We start from the raw sequence: 19,401 nt of genomic DNA on the forward strand, positions 1-19,401 counted from the left end.
GAAGGATTAAAGTCTTCCTGCCTAAAATGAATTAAACCACATTAATATTCAAAACTGTTAAGCTTACTTAAACAAGAAAATAAAACTACACTGTCATGTCCTATACCATATATACTACTACTAACGCTTTTGTAAAGACCTCAGTTAAATTTTACTGGATTAGATGACATTAATTTTTTTTTTGAAAATCACAGACTCATAACTATCTCAGTAAGGTACAAAGGTAACTTAAGCATTCTAAACAGACTTAAAAATAAATTGGAAGAGAATTCCACAGGGTGTTTTGGTTTAATTTTTGATACATTTGTTTTTTATTTTTTAATAGAACATATTTAAGGCTTCGTTTATGTCTTCCACCTTACCAGTTCTCTGTAGACACCTTCATTCTTTCCCTCAGGTTTTGTTATCTTCTCTTTCTGGAACAGTTCCCTGTTTCGATTCCCTCCAGCACTCACACTGAGATTACTTCTGCTACTGCCACCACCTCCTCCAAACGTCTTGGTCTTTAGATAAGCACAAAAGTAACAATTCAGTAAACAGAACTTATGAAAATAACCCTTAATATTTAGCTAGTAGAAAAAGTGCAGTAAATTTGATGCAGCTGTATTTTTTATGATCATGCTTTGCATCAACAAATAAAGCAGTAATTTACACACACAAAAAAAGATGAACTTACTAGGTGGGGCCTCTATTTTCCCCATGCCCTAATGAGGCTGTAAAAAGGGTTTATAATTCTAGTTTTTATGACTTAACAAGGAAATTGGAGAAATAAACTGAAAATAAAAACCAAGGGAGAACATAAAAATCTGACACATTAAAACTAAACTTCCTAGCTATTCTTTCAGGCTGAATGCAGGGAATCATGAGGTTTGAAGAACTGAAAAAAAGCAGAAGACAACTGATAACATGTCTTTATTACTAAAATCTCATTAGCTAAATTGTAAAACCTACACTTTTTCATCAGGGGTATCAAATCAAAATCATATCTACAATAAAACATTATAATACATTAGCTTTATTAAAACAGGGCTCTCTTGGATTCATTCTTCTAAAGTTACGTGAGTAGAATTCTAAGGCAGTAAGCTTCAGAAAACTTTTGTCATTTAAGAGTGAAATACTTAAATTAACAGATCAGTCACAGTAAGTAAAATGCTGCAACACATGCATTCTAACCTCTTTGCTCTTTGAAACTTCTGCAATAGCAGCTGTTCTCTGCTTCTCAAATTCATCGTTGTCTGCAACAGGTTTTACAGTATTTGTCATCTGCAGAGTCTTTCTGCGATCAAGCTCTCTGCTGTCCACTTGCACATGAGACACACATTTCTGAAAACACAAAAGCAAGTTTTAGCTAACTCTTCTGCCTACTCTCATTTGGAAAATTAAAAAAACACAACCAAAGAAACCCCCAAACCAAACAAACAGAACACCAAACAAAAAACAACACCCACCACAAAAAGAGTATTATTCCACTACAGTATACAACTTTAAATAGAAAAAAAAATGTACACCTAGGACATATCTAGATGTCTTTGCTGAAAGCCAACTCCCCTGGTCCACCAGGAAGGCCAAAAACAATGAGATCTACATTTTAAGCTTTTTAAGATTCTTATAAATACCTTTGGTGTTTAAGAAGGGAAGAGGTTATATGCCTATTAGATCTGACAGGAAGAATCAGAGGCATATTAATAAAATCTTAAGATTCAAATTGAGAGGAAGTGTTAAATATAAATTGTCACAACAAAGTGACAGGATCAACTTTTTCTAAAGTGTTTTGATAGCCTTTATCTAACTGGAGCCAGAGCCCCTAGATATCATGATAAAGTTCTGTTTTTCTTTAAATGAACTGATGAAGAGAAGTAAAGTAAACTCTACCTGCCCAAAAGGTACAAAAGGGGGAGGGCCACCTTCTGTTCCAATGTTACTCCTATTGTGTTTTGCTAAACTCTGTAAGAGAAAATATTTGATTAATACATTGTTAAGAGAAACCAGATTATATGATAAACATCTCTATTTCAGAAAATACATGAAACTTGCAAGAGGAACATTTTAATCACAAAATAATTAAGTCTATGATGTAACATTCTAAGACACTTCGAGCAAGGAGAAGGCTGGATGAGGGGCAAGGGGATGAAGAAAATTATGAAAAGTTGCAGAATCATGAAGGCAACACATACAGGAAATGGAGAACATTCAGTTATACACCAAAATATACAATAGCAGAAAACAGCAGCCCACAAATGTGTCAAAGAAAATATTTGATTATGTGTTTAAAAACAGGGTAGATGAGGAGGTACTTAGGGATGGGAACGGTTGGACTCAATCTTAAAAGGTCTTTCCCAATCTTGCAATTCTGTGAAATAGGCAGATGTTTCTTTAGACAGCCCCAGTCACCTTTCTGCCACAAGAGGCTGTAAAGTCACAGAATCACAGAATCACAAAGTTGGAAGAGACCTTTGAAGATCATCAAGTCCAACCATTCCCATCCTATGGTAAAACATATCCCTAACTACCTCATCAACCCTTTTTTTAAACACATCCAGGGAAGGTGACTCAACCACATCCCTGGGCAGCCTGTTCCAGGCCCTGACAACTCTTTCAGTAAAAAATTTTTTTCTAATATCCAATCTAAACCTGCCCTGGCACAGCTGCATGCCATTTCCCCTTGTCCTATCTCCTGTCACTTGGCTGAAGAGACCATCGCCCACCTCTCTACAACCTCCCTTCAGGTAGTTGTGGGTAGTGATAAGGTCTCCCCTCAGCCTCCTCTTCTCCAGGCTAAACATCCCCAGCTCCCTCAGCCACTCCTCATATGATTTGTCCTCCAGCCCCTTCACCAGCCTGGTTGCCCTTCTCTGCACTTGCTCAAGGACCTCAATGTCCTTCTTATGGTGAGGAGCCCAGAACTGCACACAGTACTCAAGGTGTGGCCTCACCAATGCCGAGTACGGGGGCACAATCACCTCCCTAGACCTACTGGCCACACTGGTTTTGATACAAGCCAAGATGCCATTGGCCTTCCTGGCTGCCCGGGCACACTGCTGGCTCATATTCAGTCATCAGTTAACCAACACCCCCAGGTCCTTCTCTTCCTGACAGCTCTCCAGCCAGTCTCCCCCAGCCTGTAGTGTTGCACGGGGTTGTTCTGTCCCATGTGCAGCACTCTACACTTGGCCTTGTTAAACTTCATCCCCTTGGTCTCAGCCCATCGGTCCAGTCTGTTCAGATCCCTCTGAAGAGCCTCCCTACCCTCAGGCAGATCAACACTTCCTCCTAGTTTAGTGTCATCTGCAAACTTACTGAGGGAGCATTCAATCCCTTCATCCAGGTCATTGATAAAGATGTTGAGTAAGACTGGACCCAGGACTGATCCCTGGGGGATGCCACTCATGACCGGGGTCATACAGTTTTAGCATGTCTAAGAAAGGATCAGGCAAATTCAGCCTAGGAAAGGCGAAGTTCAGGAGGATCTTATCAATCTGTACAAATGTCAGAGAGAAGACCATAAAGAAGACAGAGCCAGGCTGTTTGCAGTGGTGCCCAGTGACAGGAATACAGGCAATGGGCACAAACTAAAACACATGAGGCTTCACCTGAACAACAGGAAACACTTTTTTGCTGTGAGGGTGACTGAACACTGGTGCAGACTGTCCAGACAGCATGTGGAGTCTCCATGCCTGAATGTGTTCAAAAGTTGTCTGGATATGGTCCTGGGCACCCAGCTCTAGGTGGCTCTGCTGGAGCAGGGGGCAGGTGTGGACCAGAGGTCCCTTCTATCCTTAACCACTCCATGAAATTCATGAACCCATGTATAAGCAAATACTGAGAGGATTATTTAGGACTGTATTCCCTGATCAAGATAATACAGTTCTAAATGCCAAGGCTGTTTAAGAGCTCAGCCTGTGTGCTCTTCCTTTTTTGCCACTGCTGAAAATAAAATATTGTGCTGCTAGAACATTTCCCCTATGGAGTTACGAAAAGCATGGTACATATGTTAAATTCATGACCAGATCTTTGGTTTACAAACACCATAAAGATAACAGTTATTGAGACTTTATAAAAGTGCTCTAAACTTACTCACGATCAGGAAGTCGGTGGCCTAGGCCTGAAAATGTTCCCAAATAATCTAAATTACTACCAGCCAAGAACAGTGAAGTGATGGATTTGTTAAACATTGCATTAAAATATCTTGTTCATGGCCCATATACACTTTCTTCATAAGCTGTGATAACAGCAGCATCCTGCAGAAGAGCTAAACTCACTGGAATCAACTTTTCATTGTGTGTTCATTACTTTGTATTAAACAGAAATTCTTGGTTTCGAAAGTGGAGAAAGGAAGAACAAGTCCTTAACACTGTTAAACAAAGTTACATGTCCTATAATGCAGCTGCTTTATCCTCTTCATTTCTTATTGCACCCCTTTCTCCCCACTAGGACAGTAATCCATGATCACATAAATCCTTTACTACTCATTGACAGAGAAAGTTTTAATTACTTACGGCTATATAAGACATTTACCCATATATTTATTACCCTGATGTAAAATTAATTTAATTCGATCATGTGACAACTGCAGTACAAGTGTGAATACATTTTAAGCCATTATACTGTCAGATAATTGCTTAAAATAAGGAAAATATTAGTGCAGCTAACTAATACCCAAATCAAAAATTTTGGTCCACTCCAGAAGTTAACTACTTTTATTCAGGACTTAAACATTCTTGAAATCATTTATGGTTATTTATTCCTTCCAAGGATGAAAAAAAAATATTAAAAAAATTTTTTTCCTCATGCCTCAGAGCAAAAAACATGGATAAAGTATTCAATAAATTATTCAAAACAAAGCACTCTGAAGTGCAGAAATCATAATTCTTTTCTGCTTTACTTTCAATCAGTTGACTTAAAGTACAGCCTTAGAATTACGAGCTAGCCAAGGGCTGATCACTGTAGCATGCTCATACCTTCCCATATCTATTAACTGAAGTGGCACAGTACAAGTCATTTCACAGCCAAGTCACTTTGTTCCCCCAGGGCAGGCAGTCTAGGTGAAATAATCCCCACAATTATTTTTGCTGTTGCTGTTTTGTTTCTATCTAGAGAAGTGTAGGCTATTCTGGAATGAACTTCGGCACTGAACCAAATCATAGTAAAAATATTTATATGGTAGTCTAAGAACTCCAGGATTTGGTCACAGGTAACTCCTCATGTCCTGCAATTAGGAAGATACTTGAACTGAAGGCCATGCTTATTTTTGCTTTTTTCCCAAACCAGAACCAACGAAATACATAAAGAAAGAGACTGCTCCAAACCATCATTCAAACATGTAACATGGGAACCTGCAAAAACACGCTTAAAAATTACTTGCTATTTAATAACATTTAGCTACATGAAATTTTAATCTTAATTTATTGCATAAAATTGTTACCCAGAATGAAAGAAGGCTACTTAACGGTAAATAACAGCCTTGATGCTTTCTTCTCAGGTAGCACTGTCTGCTACAAACAACTGCTTTGGAAATTCTTTTTCTCTATGCTCTGACTAACACGCAAACCAGCAATAAGAATTGTATTTTTAAACTTACAATTACATTTTCCTTGTAGCAGAGCAGTAAATAGCATTTAACAAACACATTTAGCATGCCTCTTTTGCCCTTTCTGCTGTGTTTGGATTGTGACATTAGAAAATACTTCCTAGGGAATCTCTCAAGAAATAAAGGTTTAGAATATGAGACTAAACTCCTAGATATTATGTACTGTTATCCCCTCACACCTTTCTAAACTCAATTTTGAAGTGTATGTACAACTACTCCCATTCACCATGAGGTGACCTCAATACCTAGCCTCACCTTCACCAAAAATGTAAGAATCATCAAGTATACTAGAGAACTTTGCCTTTAGATAACCCATAATTTGTCAGATTCTATGTTTTAAAAATATAAGAGCCTACACAACAGTCTCACCAATCATCCCAGCAAAATCTGTTTCAGCCTTCACTTACAGATCATCTGGTATTTTGATTAATAGCAACAGAAAATACTCTTCCTTCGTAAGGAGGTTACCAGCAACATCTGACCGATACTGATCCTCACTGATTGAAACACCAGTCACCACCAGAACAGCAGGAACGCTATCAAACAATAATTATTTGGAACTGTATTCTCACCTAAGTCAGTCCATGACACATTACTTTATATTGCCAAATAGCCCAGAAAAAGAGATCTCACAGTAACATTCTCATTTACCCCTTATTTATTTACTGGCACTTAAACAGTGACACTTTGAAAAAAAATTAATATATATATATATTTCTAGGCAAGAATTACCTTACAATAAAATGGAATGCTACAAACAATACCACATTTATTCCACATGAACAATATTTGCAGTGTGATAATACTGCATTCATTCCACACACACTGTATTTGCAGAGCAAACCTTTCATTGATTCCTCCCTGAAAGCAATTTCAAGCATCATTCTAAACAGAACAAAACAGTAATGCAACTATGCAACTGGAAGCTGAGACAGATGCAAGGGTAATTTAAGACTGGACAAACAAATTCTGAAGTTTTGTAATATAATTTGACTTAACAGCACTTTTTCATTAAGTGTAAAAGAAACTCATTTCATCACCTGTGCAAAAAGCTCTGTTAGCATTTCTTAGACATTGAAGCAGAGAAAAAATTAATTCAAAACAAGTAATTTGAAATAGCCACACAAATACAAGTTTTCTGACTTCTTATGCATTTCATTTAAGTTTCAGTGGTAGTATTACACAAGGACTAGCAATGTCCTCACTCAGGTATCTCTGAGTCGACAATCTTGCTTACTTGTCAACCACTCTCTTCTGTAAAGCTTTCTAAATAGCAGTGAAACATCAAAGTTCATGAGGGAACTGATATCAAAGTAGCTTCTTCTATAGACTGCTTTGAGCCCTATCTGTCTAGCTGTCAGTCTGGATATAGAACTGCAACTACAGTTTCCAGTGGTCATGGTTCACCTGTCCAAACTGATTTCTTGTCACCCACAGCTTTTCTGATGTGGCCACATTCATGCTGGGAACCTGATCATGTGCTGTGAGCTGGTCACTGAGAACAAGAAGAGGATACTCTGGCAAACCGCATGATGGGGCTGGGGAACTGAGGGTGTAGCAGTACGCAATACTTTACCTTGCCAACGGGAATCAGTGAAAAATGTAGTTACTTCTCTTTTAAAACACATCACATCAAGCCAACACAACTAGCTGACAAGTGCTGAAAGTTGCAGTCAGCAGCAAACCAACAATTACTAAATCGTTTGCTTTCTCATAAGCAGAATGTTTTATTTCCTGATACTGACAAAAATGAGTATTTACAAAGCAATGTGTATTTGCTGAAGTCCAGGCAGAAGAAACATGAGAACAAGACTATCCAATATATCACCAATAAAGCTACATGATTTTATTGAGCCTTCTGTTATCAATTAGACGGCATTGTTAACAACTCTTCACTGGACAGAACTCATAGGACTTTATGCTAAATACAAATAAAAATTGTAAAATGGGATGTTTCTATTAGCCACAGAATCTTCTTAAGCAAACAAGCAGCTTCATTTAAAACCAGGATTGAAAAAAAAATTTAAAATGTACAAATTTAAAAAAACAAACCAAAACCAAACTGTTTTCAACTCTAAAAGCACAAAAAGGGGGCCAAACAGAATCTACTAGAGTAGACACTGTGTATGTAACTCAAACATTCAAATAATTTTTGACCCAGTTTGCTCAAGTCTATAAAATGCATACCAACACTGAAAAGGACTAGCCATAACTAAATTGACTGTCTAATTTAGCATCAACAGCAATAAATTAAGTACTTCAAATAGAAATGACCACCATGTTCATAAGCAAAGAATTAATTTACTTCGGAGATGTGGATGTAAAAAGAAATGCGTGCTGTTTGTAGTAGGGTTACAACTTGCTACACTTGGAAATGCATGAAAAAAAGTCTTCCTGTGGCAACTTTTATTCTTTTGGGACAGGAACCCAAAAATAGAGTAAAGGGGCTTATAAGCATTTATGGTTTGGTGTAAGATTTTAAAACCCCCAATTTGTCTTCCTAATCATGAATTCACTTAAGCAGTAATGAAATCTGCAATACATAATTCATACTTACAGTTACCAACTTCTACGTTTCTGTACTTCCCCCCCCCCCCCCCCCCCCAAATACAGTCTGCAGATGGCAACTGTAAAAGGACAAATTCTGTAATATTTTGGTACCTAAACACATCGTTTAGGAAAGAAGCCACTAATAAATTTAATACATTTGACTAATGTTTTCAATCATTGCAGACAAGGAAAGAAATCAGTCCCCATGCAAAGATGACTTTCTGTCTGCCACAGGATGGGTGGCCTAATGACAGGATACAAAGAAGGTGGAGTAACTGAATGCCTTCAGTCTTTACCTCTCAGGGTAGCTCTCCGCAATCTCAGACTCTGGAGGTAAGAAAGTCTGGAGAAAGGAAGACCTTCCCTTGATTAAGGGGGATTGGTTTGGAGATGGTTTAGGCAACCCCAGCATGAACACATCCATAGGCCCTGATGCTCAGGCGAGTGCTCAGGAAGCTGGCAGGTGTTTTTTATTGCTATGCCACTCTCCTCCATGACCCTTGAAATACGATGAACAGGAGAGTTGCCTTAGGACTGGTAGAAAGCCAGTGTCACCCCATTTTTTAAAAAGGGCAAGAACGAGGACACAGGAAACTACGGGCCAGCCAGTCTCACCTCCATTCCTGGAAGGGTGATTGAACAGCTTATTCCAGAGGTCATCTATAAACACGTGGAAGTTTATCAGGAATGGTCAACATGGATTCACCAAGGGGAAATCACGCCTGACCAATCTGTGATGGCATGACTGGCTGGGTGGATGAGGGGAAACCAATAGATGTTGGCTGCCTCTACTTCAGCAAGGACTTGACACTCTCCTGTAATTCCCTCATAGGTGAGCTTTGGAAGTGTGGGTTATATGAGGGGACAGTGAGGCAGATCGACAACTAGCTGAACTGTAGGACTCAGGGTTGTGATAAGCAATGCAGAGTCTAGTTGGAGGCCTGTAGCTAGATGTAGTATTGACATATATTTGACTACATTCCTAAAAACACTGAGACAGTAAAGTTCTAAAGGCTTATCATAGGAAAGGTTACTTTCAACACATTAAACTTGATGTCAATAAATGTAATATGCATTCTGTAAGATAAATATTTCGAGTGGTGTTACCTCACCCTTTGTAACTCCCACTTTTCTATAAGATGCTCCACTTCACCTCCGAGAACTGCTGTGTTACTGTCATCCAACAGCAAGAATCCATTTCTCACTTCAACAATTCCTGAAAGCTTAATTTTTGTTCCAGGTGGAGTGTTCAGGCTAAAAGCAGAAACAAAACCAAACATTTCAAATACCTTAATTAACGTTCTGCCACCAAAAATGCATACAATTCTACTGTTATTATACTTCTACCAATGTCATATTTTGTAATTAAAAATTAGCATCAAAAACCTTTGCAATAATTCCTTCAGTATGCACAGAACTTTTCAATAGCTTTACTGGAACGCTTCCAATTCATTACACAAAAATGCCATACTGCAAATTAGATTCTAACAGAGATGAATGTTTGCAAATTGTCTGTTTGGTTAAAATCCAATTTAACAATACCAAGCTAAGGTTGAGATTTGTTTAGGCTAACACTAGATATCTCAAAGTCAGTTATCCAAGTTCCTCATTCTAGGATGCACTTATAGTTAACAAATTGAGGATTTCCAGATGGTTAATCATCTGGTTTAGACATTTAACTTAGGAAAAAACAAAGAGCTGTTTGAAAAGCAGCTTTCTACACAGAACTAACAATCAGGACTGTACCAGAATAAATATAAAAAACGTGTCTTGTAGTGCTGCTTCTCTCATTATTCAATCATTTAAAAACACATGGATGCTCTCTATGGTCAGCTCCCACAAGGAGGTACCTCACTTTCTTTTCATATGAATCTACCCCATGAAAAACAACAGATGCATAAAAGAATCATGCATCTCTAAACAGTAGCTGAAAGCTCTGACAAGAAGCATGATCTGAAAACTATTACTCTTCTTGGCAGAAACGGGACAGAGTCAGTTGTAACCTTCCAACTGAGCAACCATAACCTCTTTAATATATGCTAAAGTTATTGTTGCAATCACAGGACCATACCACACAGTGAGGGATATTCACAGTGGAGTCCGATGATTTCAGCACTAGTGGCATTAACCTGAGCAATATTGATGGATTTGCACTATTATTCTGATAAAAGCAAAAAAAATTAAGACAAGAAAGCAACATGCAAAAAAAAAAATAATGAAGGTTATGTAGGGGTGTTTATGTGTAAATCGAAGTCCAAGACATGAAGAACTACTTTAAAAGAAAACTGTGTTTGAGGAGGTATTTAGTAATTTAAGGAAATACTATGTACTGAAACAGCATGTTATTCCAGGTTCAGAGTCCAACTTCAAACCCAAAATAACCACATATAAAACAAACTAAATTTTCATACTACATTATTTCAACAGAAGAGCTCACATCATTATTACAGACTGTGAAGTCCTCTGAAATTGAGGGTTTTTTTATCTAAAAGTTTCAAATGATGTCTTCTACTGTATTTTGTGACCTATAAACTATTTACACAGTAGCCTCTTCACCTTCCTTTTCTGTTCTCTGTTTATTCAGAGTGGAATGTGATATGATAGTCCCAGTTCTGCTGGCTCAAGCTAAAATTAAAGATCCGTTAAGTGTTCTACCTTTTTATGAGAGCATTGCTTCAATCTACAAGCTGGCTTCTGCTCAGAAGAAGCAGTTTAACAGTAAAATAGACTTCATTTTTAAATGTCATCTATCTATATCTAAATGTTGCAGCTAGCAGAGGTAGAGAGATGAAGATTTTTTTTTTAAATCAAAATGCCCTGAACTAGAGCAAAGAGCAAAGCACACCATGACTCCAGATTTTCAGCATCTTCATAACCACAAACACACAAAATCACAATATTCAACAGTAACTGGCCCTCTTACCCTTCATTTTTAATGGAAGAAATACTTACTAGTTCAATCCAAGTTAAAGCTTTGCCCATGGTAAAGCAGCACTAGTTGCGTAATTTTACTGTCAGGCCTGTGACATTCCTGGTACCAGTATCATAAAAAAGATCTGCTACTACTAAAAACTGGGAATTTGGCTTAAGATTGCATACCCAAAGTGCAATCTACTCTGTCAACTCAGCAGATGGCTGGATAAAACCACTTTCCTCCATTATGTACTTGAGCATAAAAGGTAATTGTGTATTACATTCATCCCTTTCAGTGCTGAATTTCAGGTTCTCCTTTATGTATAAAATCTGAGAGGGAAACCTATTTTGTCAACCAATTTTTCCACATTATTGCTAATGACACTTGCATTATTTTAAGGATGCTTAAGCATCAAAGCAAGACTTTCAAGAGACAGTTATTCACCTTATTTTTGACATACTGCTGTATTCTATAGCTGTGCAGCTTGTGTGTCCATCAGTCATCTGTACACGTAACATTCTAGGAGCAGCCTGAGATTCTTCGTTGTCCTTTGGTGCAGCAACATTGCGTATCTTCTGTATCTGCAGAACACACGGGCCTTCTAGCTACATATGCAAAACAGAAAAGACAAAACTGTTGACACCATGAAGGAAACACAATGTAATATCTATATACACTAGCAGGTGCCCCCAGGCAAAGGCAAGTGCAATTTGATCAGGCAGTCATGTTCAATTTCTGTCGCTCACGTATGGTATGTTCTAAAGCAGGACAAAGAATGGCTTTTCCAGAGAAACAGTTGTTAGGCTTCATTCACCTCTGATAGCAATTATACAGAAGAAGTTAATTTAAAGTTAGATGGGTGTCAAACAATACCACAAATATTGTCACATCCAACATAATATTAAGTCCAGGCAAGATTTCATATGCTGTGTCTCCAGGTCTCGCTGACAAAGCGTTCTAAAGAAACAACCAACCAGCTTTGAAGACTTCCTGGTTGTAAAACCACTCTGTGAACACCAACTAAAAGCAAAGCTTCTTCCAAGAGAGGTGCAGTCAAAATGTAACAACCTCAAGAGCAGATATTTGTTAGCTACCTAATAATACATTATCATCCCATACACACCATAGTTTGTATTAGGAAACAACCAAACAACCCCCCAAACCAATCAACCAAACCAATTCATCACATTTCCATTATATCTGAGTACAGAGCCATCCTAATCCCTCTGAGAAATAAAAATTAATAAGCTGTTGCTGCTCAACTCATCTCTAGCATCTAAAAAAAAAAGAAAGGAGGAAGTGCACCTTTCATTGGCTTCTTGCCTTTGAGAAAAACAGGTACCCCAGAACACAAAATGAGAGCAGATAACCAGGAGGTAAATATATAGAGAGACACAGAAATGAATAAAGAAAAGAACCAGTGAAGCTACAAAAAATAAAAGATAAAGAAACAGGAACTTACTTTAGGGTTGAAACTAAGAGAGAAAGGAAATTCTTTAGAATACCAACAAAGCATGAAATTGCACTAAGATTAAGAAAATAGTCACTATAAAGAGCAAAAGCAGCACCCTACAGACTTCACTTCAATGGTTTTGCAACCAGAAAGTGATACCTCAGTTTGCATTGCAAGGGACCTCAAAGATCCTCTAGTTCCAACCCCTATGGCATGGGCACAGACACCCTCCACTACACCAGGCTGCCCAAAGCCCCATCCAACCTGGCTGTATCTAAATACACCCTCTTTTAGTCTAAAACCATTACACTTGTAGTTTTGCATGGCTGGGTTCTGGTAGAGAAGGGGTGCTGCAGGGGTGGCTTCTGCAAGAAGCAGCCAGAAGCTCTCTGCAGGCCCCAGAGAGCAAACATCAGCTGGCTCAAGGCCACAGTTGTTGCTGACCAAGGCTGAGCCCATCAGCGATGGTCACAGCACCTCTGGGCATCACATTTAGGAGGAAAAAACAGAAGCAGCTGCATTTTACCACCAGAGAAGGGAGCGAGAAGATGTAAGAAACTGTGCAGATGCCAAGGTCAGTGAAGAAGGGGAGGTAGGGAAGGGGAATGAATCACTCCGGAAGCCGGGGAGCAAGATTCCCTTGCAGCTCATGGAGAAGACCATGGTGAAGCAGACTGTCCCCCTGCAGCCCATGGATGATAACAGAGAACAAAGATCCCATCTACAGTCCATGGAGGGCCCCACACCAGAGTGGGTGGAGATACCTGAAGGACCTTGTGACCCCCTGGGAAGCCCACGTTGGAGCAAGCTCCTGGCAATGAAATCTGCAGCCTGTGGAGAGACCAACCCATGCCAGAGGAGGTTTGCTGGGGTGCTTGTGGCTCTGTGGGGGTCCAGGCTGGAATAGTCTGGCCCCGAAGGTCAGCACCCTATGGAAGAGATCCATGCCGAGACAGTTGATCAGGAGCTTAAGTCCCATGGGAAAGGACACACACTGGAGAAGTTCATGGAGGACTGTCTCCCACAGGTGGGACCCCACACTGTAGCAGAGGAAGAGTGTGAGTAATGTCCCCTCCCTTTCCCCTAGCTAAGAAGAAAAACAACTTGTGAGGAACTGACCGAAACCCCCATTCCTCCAGTTCCTGCCCCTCCCCTCCTAAGCCTCTCAGTATGTATTTTCTCTCCCAGTCCAGCTGAAAAGGGGAGTGATAGATGGACTTTGGTAGGCATTTGGCCTCCAGCCAGGGTCAAACCACCACAGTCCTTTTCAGCACCCAGCATGGGGCCTGAGGAATTTGAGATAAGGACAATAATTGGAAGAGGGAATGAGCAGAACAGACTCAACATAGCTGGGTAGTCTAATAATTGTGGAAAATTTCTTTAGGGATGTAGATTTTAATGACGATTCTTAAATATGTGATTTGCATAGGCAAGGGGTGGAATGGATTCCCTTCCATTACCCTTCATATTACCACCTCATGCCCTTGTAAAATGTCTCTCCAGCTTTTGATCTTGGTCTTGAGACAACAGCAAGTAATACAAAATTTCTAGGTAATTTTCCTATTCTTGATGCCTTTCAAGTAAATTTTCAATTTGAAGGCATCTGCATTGTCTATGACTTCAATCAAATCATGGAAAAAACCAGTATTTAGGGTGGAGGATTTTTCAAAAGCTCGAGTTTTTTTATTTAGAAACTACTGAAGCTTGAAGCCTTGTTCCCTTTTTTTTTTAATACAAAATATTTCAAGAGAAGAACAATAGTATTTTTAGTAAACACTGTCTGAAACTTGTTTCATTCAATAACAATTAAAAGACCAATTCTGTTTCTCAGATGAATGGATTTTTTTACTCTTTATTTCAATAGAAGTAAAATTGAATAAACTAACATATAGCATGACAGTAAGTTCCCCACCTCCATCAGTTAACTACAGCACAGAAACCACACAAACAAAAGAAGATCCTTTCTTTGCTGGTGAATGAACTCATAGGCTACTTCAACAACAGTAGTTGATAGCAATTTCTTTCACAAATGTTGAGTAAATTTAGCTCTAGATACTTGCCTTTGCTTTTAAACAATCATTTAGTAGATATCTTAGAAATCTGGAGTGCAAAACAGTAAGACCTATACTAACTATATGCCAATATACACTGTTTTGTGTCTCAGTGTCAAGCTGTCCTGGGCTCGGCTGGGATAAGGCTAGTTTTCACAAGAAGTTGGAATGGGACACAGCCAGCACAGGTGCCATACGACACCATGTTCCATACCATACGACATCATCTGCAGTATAAAAGGGGGCTAGCTGGGGAGGAGCAGTGCAGCTGCAAGACATGCAGCTAAGGGACAGTCCAGCGTTGGGACAAGTCTGAGCTGTATGGTCGAGTCACACAGTTAAGTGAGAAACAGCATGCTGTACCACCAGTTTTGTATATTCTCTTCTAAGTCCTGTTGTTACTTCCCTCTCCTTTTGCTGTCCCAGCAAACTATCCTTATCCCAACCCGCAGGGTTTGCCTTTGTCTCCCCATTCTCATCCCCATCCCACCATGGAGCAGGTGAGCCAGACGCTTCCTGGCGCTCAGCAGAAATGGGCTGCTGTGTATAACACAAGCATACACTACAATAAGAGAGAGATGCATATTTGTTGTGCTAGGACAATAATGTCCACTTCTTGAATGAAGTTAGTTATGGGTCACTTCAAAAAAGCAGGTGCAAATGAGCAATGGTCTGTGTAGTTCTCTCAAGTATGTACCACATTAACACCACGATTATTTTCATTGACTTAATCAGGATCTTAGGGCATCCACATCTCCCAGTCCCAGTTCTGTTCAATTCCCCTCTCACCACATAAATCAAGGTCATAGCGACAGGAGAAAATAAAGTCAGTCTTCCTCAAGAACAAGGACAGCCATCCCAGGGTTCCAGGAGGAGCCAGAAGACGTGACAGTACTCGAGTGGACTATTTTTAAGTGCCATTGTGAGAACAAATACAGAGGAGGAAAATTATAATAAATTTAAAAAAAAAATAAATCAGTTTTGGTCAACAGGTATGCTTACGAGCTTAATCAGAGTCAGCCAATTTGAAGCCTCTTCAGCACTCAGGTGCTAAATGTCATATACCAGAAGGCAAGACAGCACATTGTTTATCCAGCAAAAAATTTCTAGTAAATTACCAAGTATCCTAAGCAGTAGAACTGGTTGTATCCCCACTATTAAGGTTGTGGGTTGCTTTCCATTATAAAGACACAGTTTTCAGTTCCCTTACTAATACCTTCAAGTCTCCATACAGTAATGCTGAATGTACCAGACAATTTCTTCATCAGCTAGAGGTACCCCCCCACCCCCAGGAAGGGGAAGAAAGAGAAAGCATTTAAAAACCTCAGCTAGGTAAGTTTATTTCTAAAAATGGACAATGTATTTGGCTTGTGATTAAAGCAAGTTCTTTCTTTCAAGAGTTCTATAACCTCTACCCTTTGAAAAAGAGGACTGCAACTTGACAACACTCTGACAATACCTGGAATGAAAGGATTTTTTTTTCTTAAATATATCTGGCAAATGACTATTGAGTATATGAGACACATGAGAGGAGGAAAAAGTAATAACTTTAATATACAAATATAAAAACTCTAAAACCAGCCCATAATGGAGACTATAGCAAAGAACACATAAAACACTGACTGATTTGCCACTGTAGTATAACCCAATAGTCCATTAAGCTGAACCTTTCCCCTGATCTTGTGAAAAAACCACAAGTTTATTACAGGATGGACACCAAAATTTGACACGTACAGCCACACCACAGCAGTGATTTCCTATGAGGAAAGGCTGAAAGAACTGCAACTGTTCGGCCTGGAGAAAGACAGTGGGCACAAAGTGAAACACAGGAGGCTCTGCCTAAATATCTGGAAATACATTTTTACTCTTGTGTGTGATTGAGTACTGGAACAGGACACCCAAGGATGTTATAGAGTCTCCATCTTAGAATACACTGAGAAGACATCTGGACACGGTCCTGGGCAGCCAGCTCTAGGTGGTCTTACTTGAGTAGGGACACTGAACTCAGTGACTTCTTCAGGTCCCTTCCAAATCACAACCACTCTGTGATCCTGTGACTGTTTTCTTGTACAAAATCCTGTATTATTACTTAGGTAATGCTTTCATTTTTAAGTTCCAAACAGTACAGTTGTAGCTGGCTCTAAGTATCTACAAACTGGACAAGCAACATGCATATTGTTTAAGGCAGGAACAGTATGAAAAGCAGATCAGATGATGTTAATTAAAAACAAAAGAGAAACAAGCAGGAAAATAAAGAAATTGCTTTTTATGTACCACGGTAGTAGTATAAAACAGCTTTCAGTGATTAGAGTCTAAAGGATGCAAGTAAGAGTACTAGGCTGAATTACCTTTGTTAATAATGGGATTAATGATCAATAGTCTGCTTACTTTTTCAAGTTGAAAAGTACAGTACCATCTTGTACTATGTAACAGTATCATAATATTCAGACTGTAGGTTTTGCATTAGCTTATTAGAAAACTACAGGGTAGGTCAGTATCTGAAAACTGAAATAGCAGAAAGATGCACAGGAAGAATGACAAGAAATGGAAGCTTAATAAAAAGTCATTGATATGCATCACATCCTATTCCCTCTTATCTGCACACGCCATCAGTGCTAATTCAACAACACACAACTCCTGGGGCAGGGCGACAACCAACCAAACACCTAAAGTAAGCAAGTATCCATACTGTAATGTGACATACATACTCTTTCCAGACACAGTTTAAATTAACTGCAAAGTCATTCACTTGTGTGTAATCAGCTTAAAGATTTCTCCAATATGAAGAAACGAATCTAAGGATCATGTCATGTTCAGAAAGAAAATCTGAAGCATTTACACCCACTGACTGGAGGGGACTACCTGATCGACAGCTGGAAATACTGTATCTCCAACAAATCAATAGCCTTCCCAGCAAATCCTGAAAGTCAGTAACTACTGTGTGCCAGCACTCTTCAAACAGTGCTTATACCTGTCTCAATGCCTGCCAATTAAGACATCATTGCTCGCAAACAGGGATTAAACCATCACTGCCCTGCCATCCTTCAAATGAAAGCAGATGCTCTGGATCAAGCTAGGGTGACAAAATATCTAGAAGCATGCTTGCCAGTATAATAAAGACAAAATTTTCTAATAAATTAATCTCTTCAGATCCTTAAGCTACAGAGAGAAAATTTTAAACAATGCACAACAGCTGGCTAACAACCATAGAATAATGGAATGGTTTGGGCTTGGAAGGAATCTAAAAGATCATCCAGTTCCAACTCCCCCACTATGGGTAGGGACACCCTCAATAAGATCCAAAGCACCATCCAACCTGGCCTTCAACACTGCCAGGGAGGGGGCACCCACAATGTCTCTGGATAATCTGCTCCAGTGCCTCCTCACCACCACAGCAAAGAATTTCTTCCTTATATCTGATCTAAATCAATCTATGATCCTTCAGCTTAAGGCCATTACCCCTTGTCCTATCACTACATGACCTTGTAAAAAGTCCCCCTCCAGATTTCCTGTAGGTCCCTTTACATACTCGAAGGCTCCAATAAGTTCTACCTGAAACTGCTTCTTCTCCAGGCTAAACAAGCCTGACTGACAGTTTGTTTTAACAGGAGAGGTGCTCTAGTCCCCTGATCACCTTCCTGGCCCTCCTCTGGGCTCCCTCTAACAACTCCATGTCCTTCTTATGTTCCAAAGACCCAAAACTGAAACAGTACTCCAGGTGGGGTCTCACAACAGCAAAGCAGACTCCCTCAAACCTGCTGGTCGTGCCCCATTTGATATAGCCCAGGACACGGTTGGTTTTCTGGGCTACAGGCTTGGTTTGCTGGTTCATGTCGTGCCTCTTTCATCAACCAACACCACCAAGTCCTCCCCCTCAAGGCTGCTCTCAATCCATTCTCTACCCAGCCTGCAGATGTGCTTGAGATTGCTCCAACCCACGTGCAGGACCTTGCCCTTGGCCTTCTTGAAATTCATGCAGTTCACTAGGGCCCACCTCTCAAGCCTGCCAAGGTTCCTCTGAATGGCAGCTTGGTGTCATTGGCAAATTTGATGATGATGCCCTCTATCCCACTGACTATGTTGACAACAGAGATATTAAACGGTGCCAGTCCCAATACCAATGACTGAGGAACACCACTTGTCACTGGTCTCCACTTTGACATTAAGCCACTGACTGCAGCTCTTTGAGTCTGACCATCCAGTGAACTCCCTATCTACAAAGTGATTCATCTATCAAATCCACATCTCTCCAATTCAGAGATAAGGATATTGTGCAGGACAGTGTCAAAGGCTCTGCACAAGTCCCAGTTGATGACATCAGTTGCCCTTCCTTTACCCACCAATAATTTTCAACAACTAGACTATAGTTTACACTTTTCAAAACTGTTACTGCACTGTCTTCCTACAGGCACTGCTCTAACACACTCAAACTGATCTGAGACAAAGAAATAGTCAGCCTCTCAGAAAATGTACCTTATAATATCTAGCATTATATAATGTACATTTTATCAAAAACATGAAAGTAATCATGCCTTTTCCAAGAGATCCTGAGATAGCTATTAGGAGCTAAGAACACAATCAAAACACCGATTAAGGTGAAGAGCTCAAGGCCCATATAAGGCTGCCAACCTGTTATGTCTCAGTTCGATCTGTCAGCACTGGCACATACACAGTCTTGTCAAAATCATCTCAATTGAAAAAACACAACCAACCAAATACTTTTAAGATTATTTTTGACACAGACTTTCAAACGTAGTTACATCATATCTTCTGATATAGCAATTGCTGTGACTGAACAGTGCAGACAACGACCTCAGGACTGGAGGGTTGGTTTTCTTTAATGAGA

At 39.6% G+C, this 19,401-nt stretch overlaps 1 protein-coding gene across 1 annotated transcript in view; it reads right to left on the reverse strand.

Moving 5' to 3' along the window:
* Positions 1-19,401, reverse strand: part of TDRD3 (tudor domain containing 3) — a 67,915-nt gene that overhangs the window by 41,911 nt on the left and 6,603 nt on the right. Inside the window, exons 3-7 of the mRNA XM_084272043.1 lie at positions 11,496-11,656; positions 9,250-9,391; positions 1,873-1,944; positions 1,174-1,323; positions 363-503 (exon numbers count right to left, since the gene is read on the reverse strand). Coding sequence (XP_084128169.1) covers positions 363-503; positions 1,174-1,323; positions 1,873-1,944; positions 9,250-9,391; positions 11,496-11,569 — 579 coding nt within the window. The 5' untranslated portion in view covers positions 11,570-11,656. The remainder of the gene's footprint in view (positions 1-362; positions 504-1,173; positions 1,324-1,872; positions 1,945-9,249; positions 9,392-11,495; positions 11,657-19,401) is intronic.

The sequence above is a fragment of the Gallinula chloropus genome (genome assembly GCF_964237585.1).
Source record: "Gallinula chloropus genome assembly, chromosome: 1".
NCBI lineage: Eukaryota > Metazoa > Chordata > Aves > Gruiformes > Rallidae > Gallinula > Gallinula chloropus.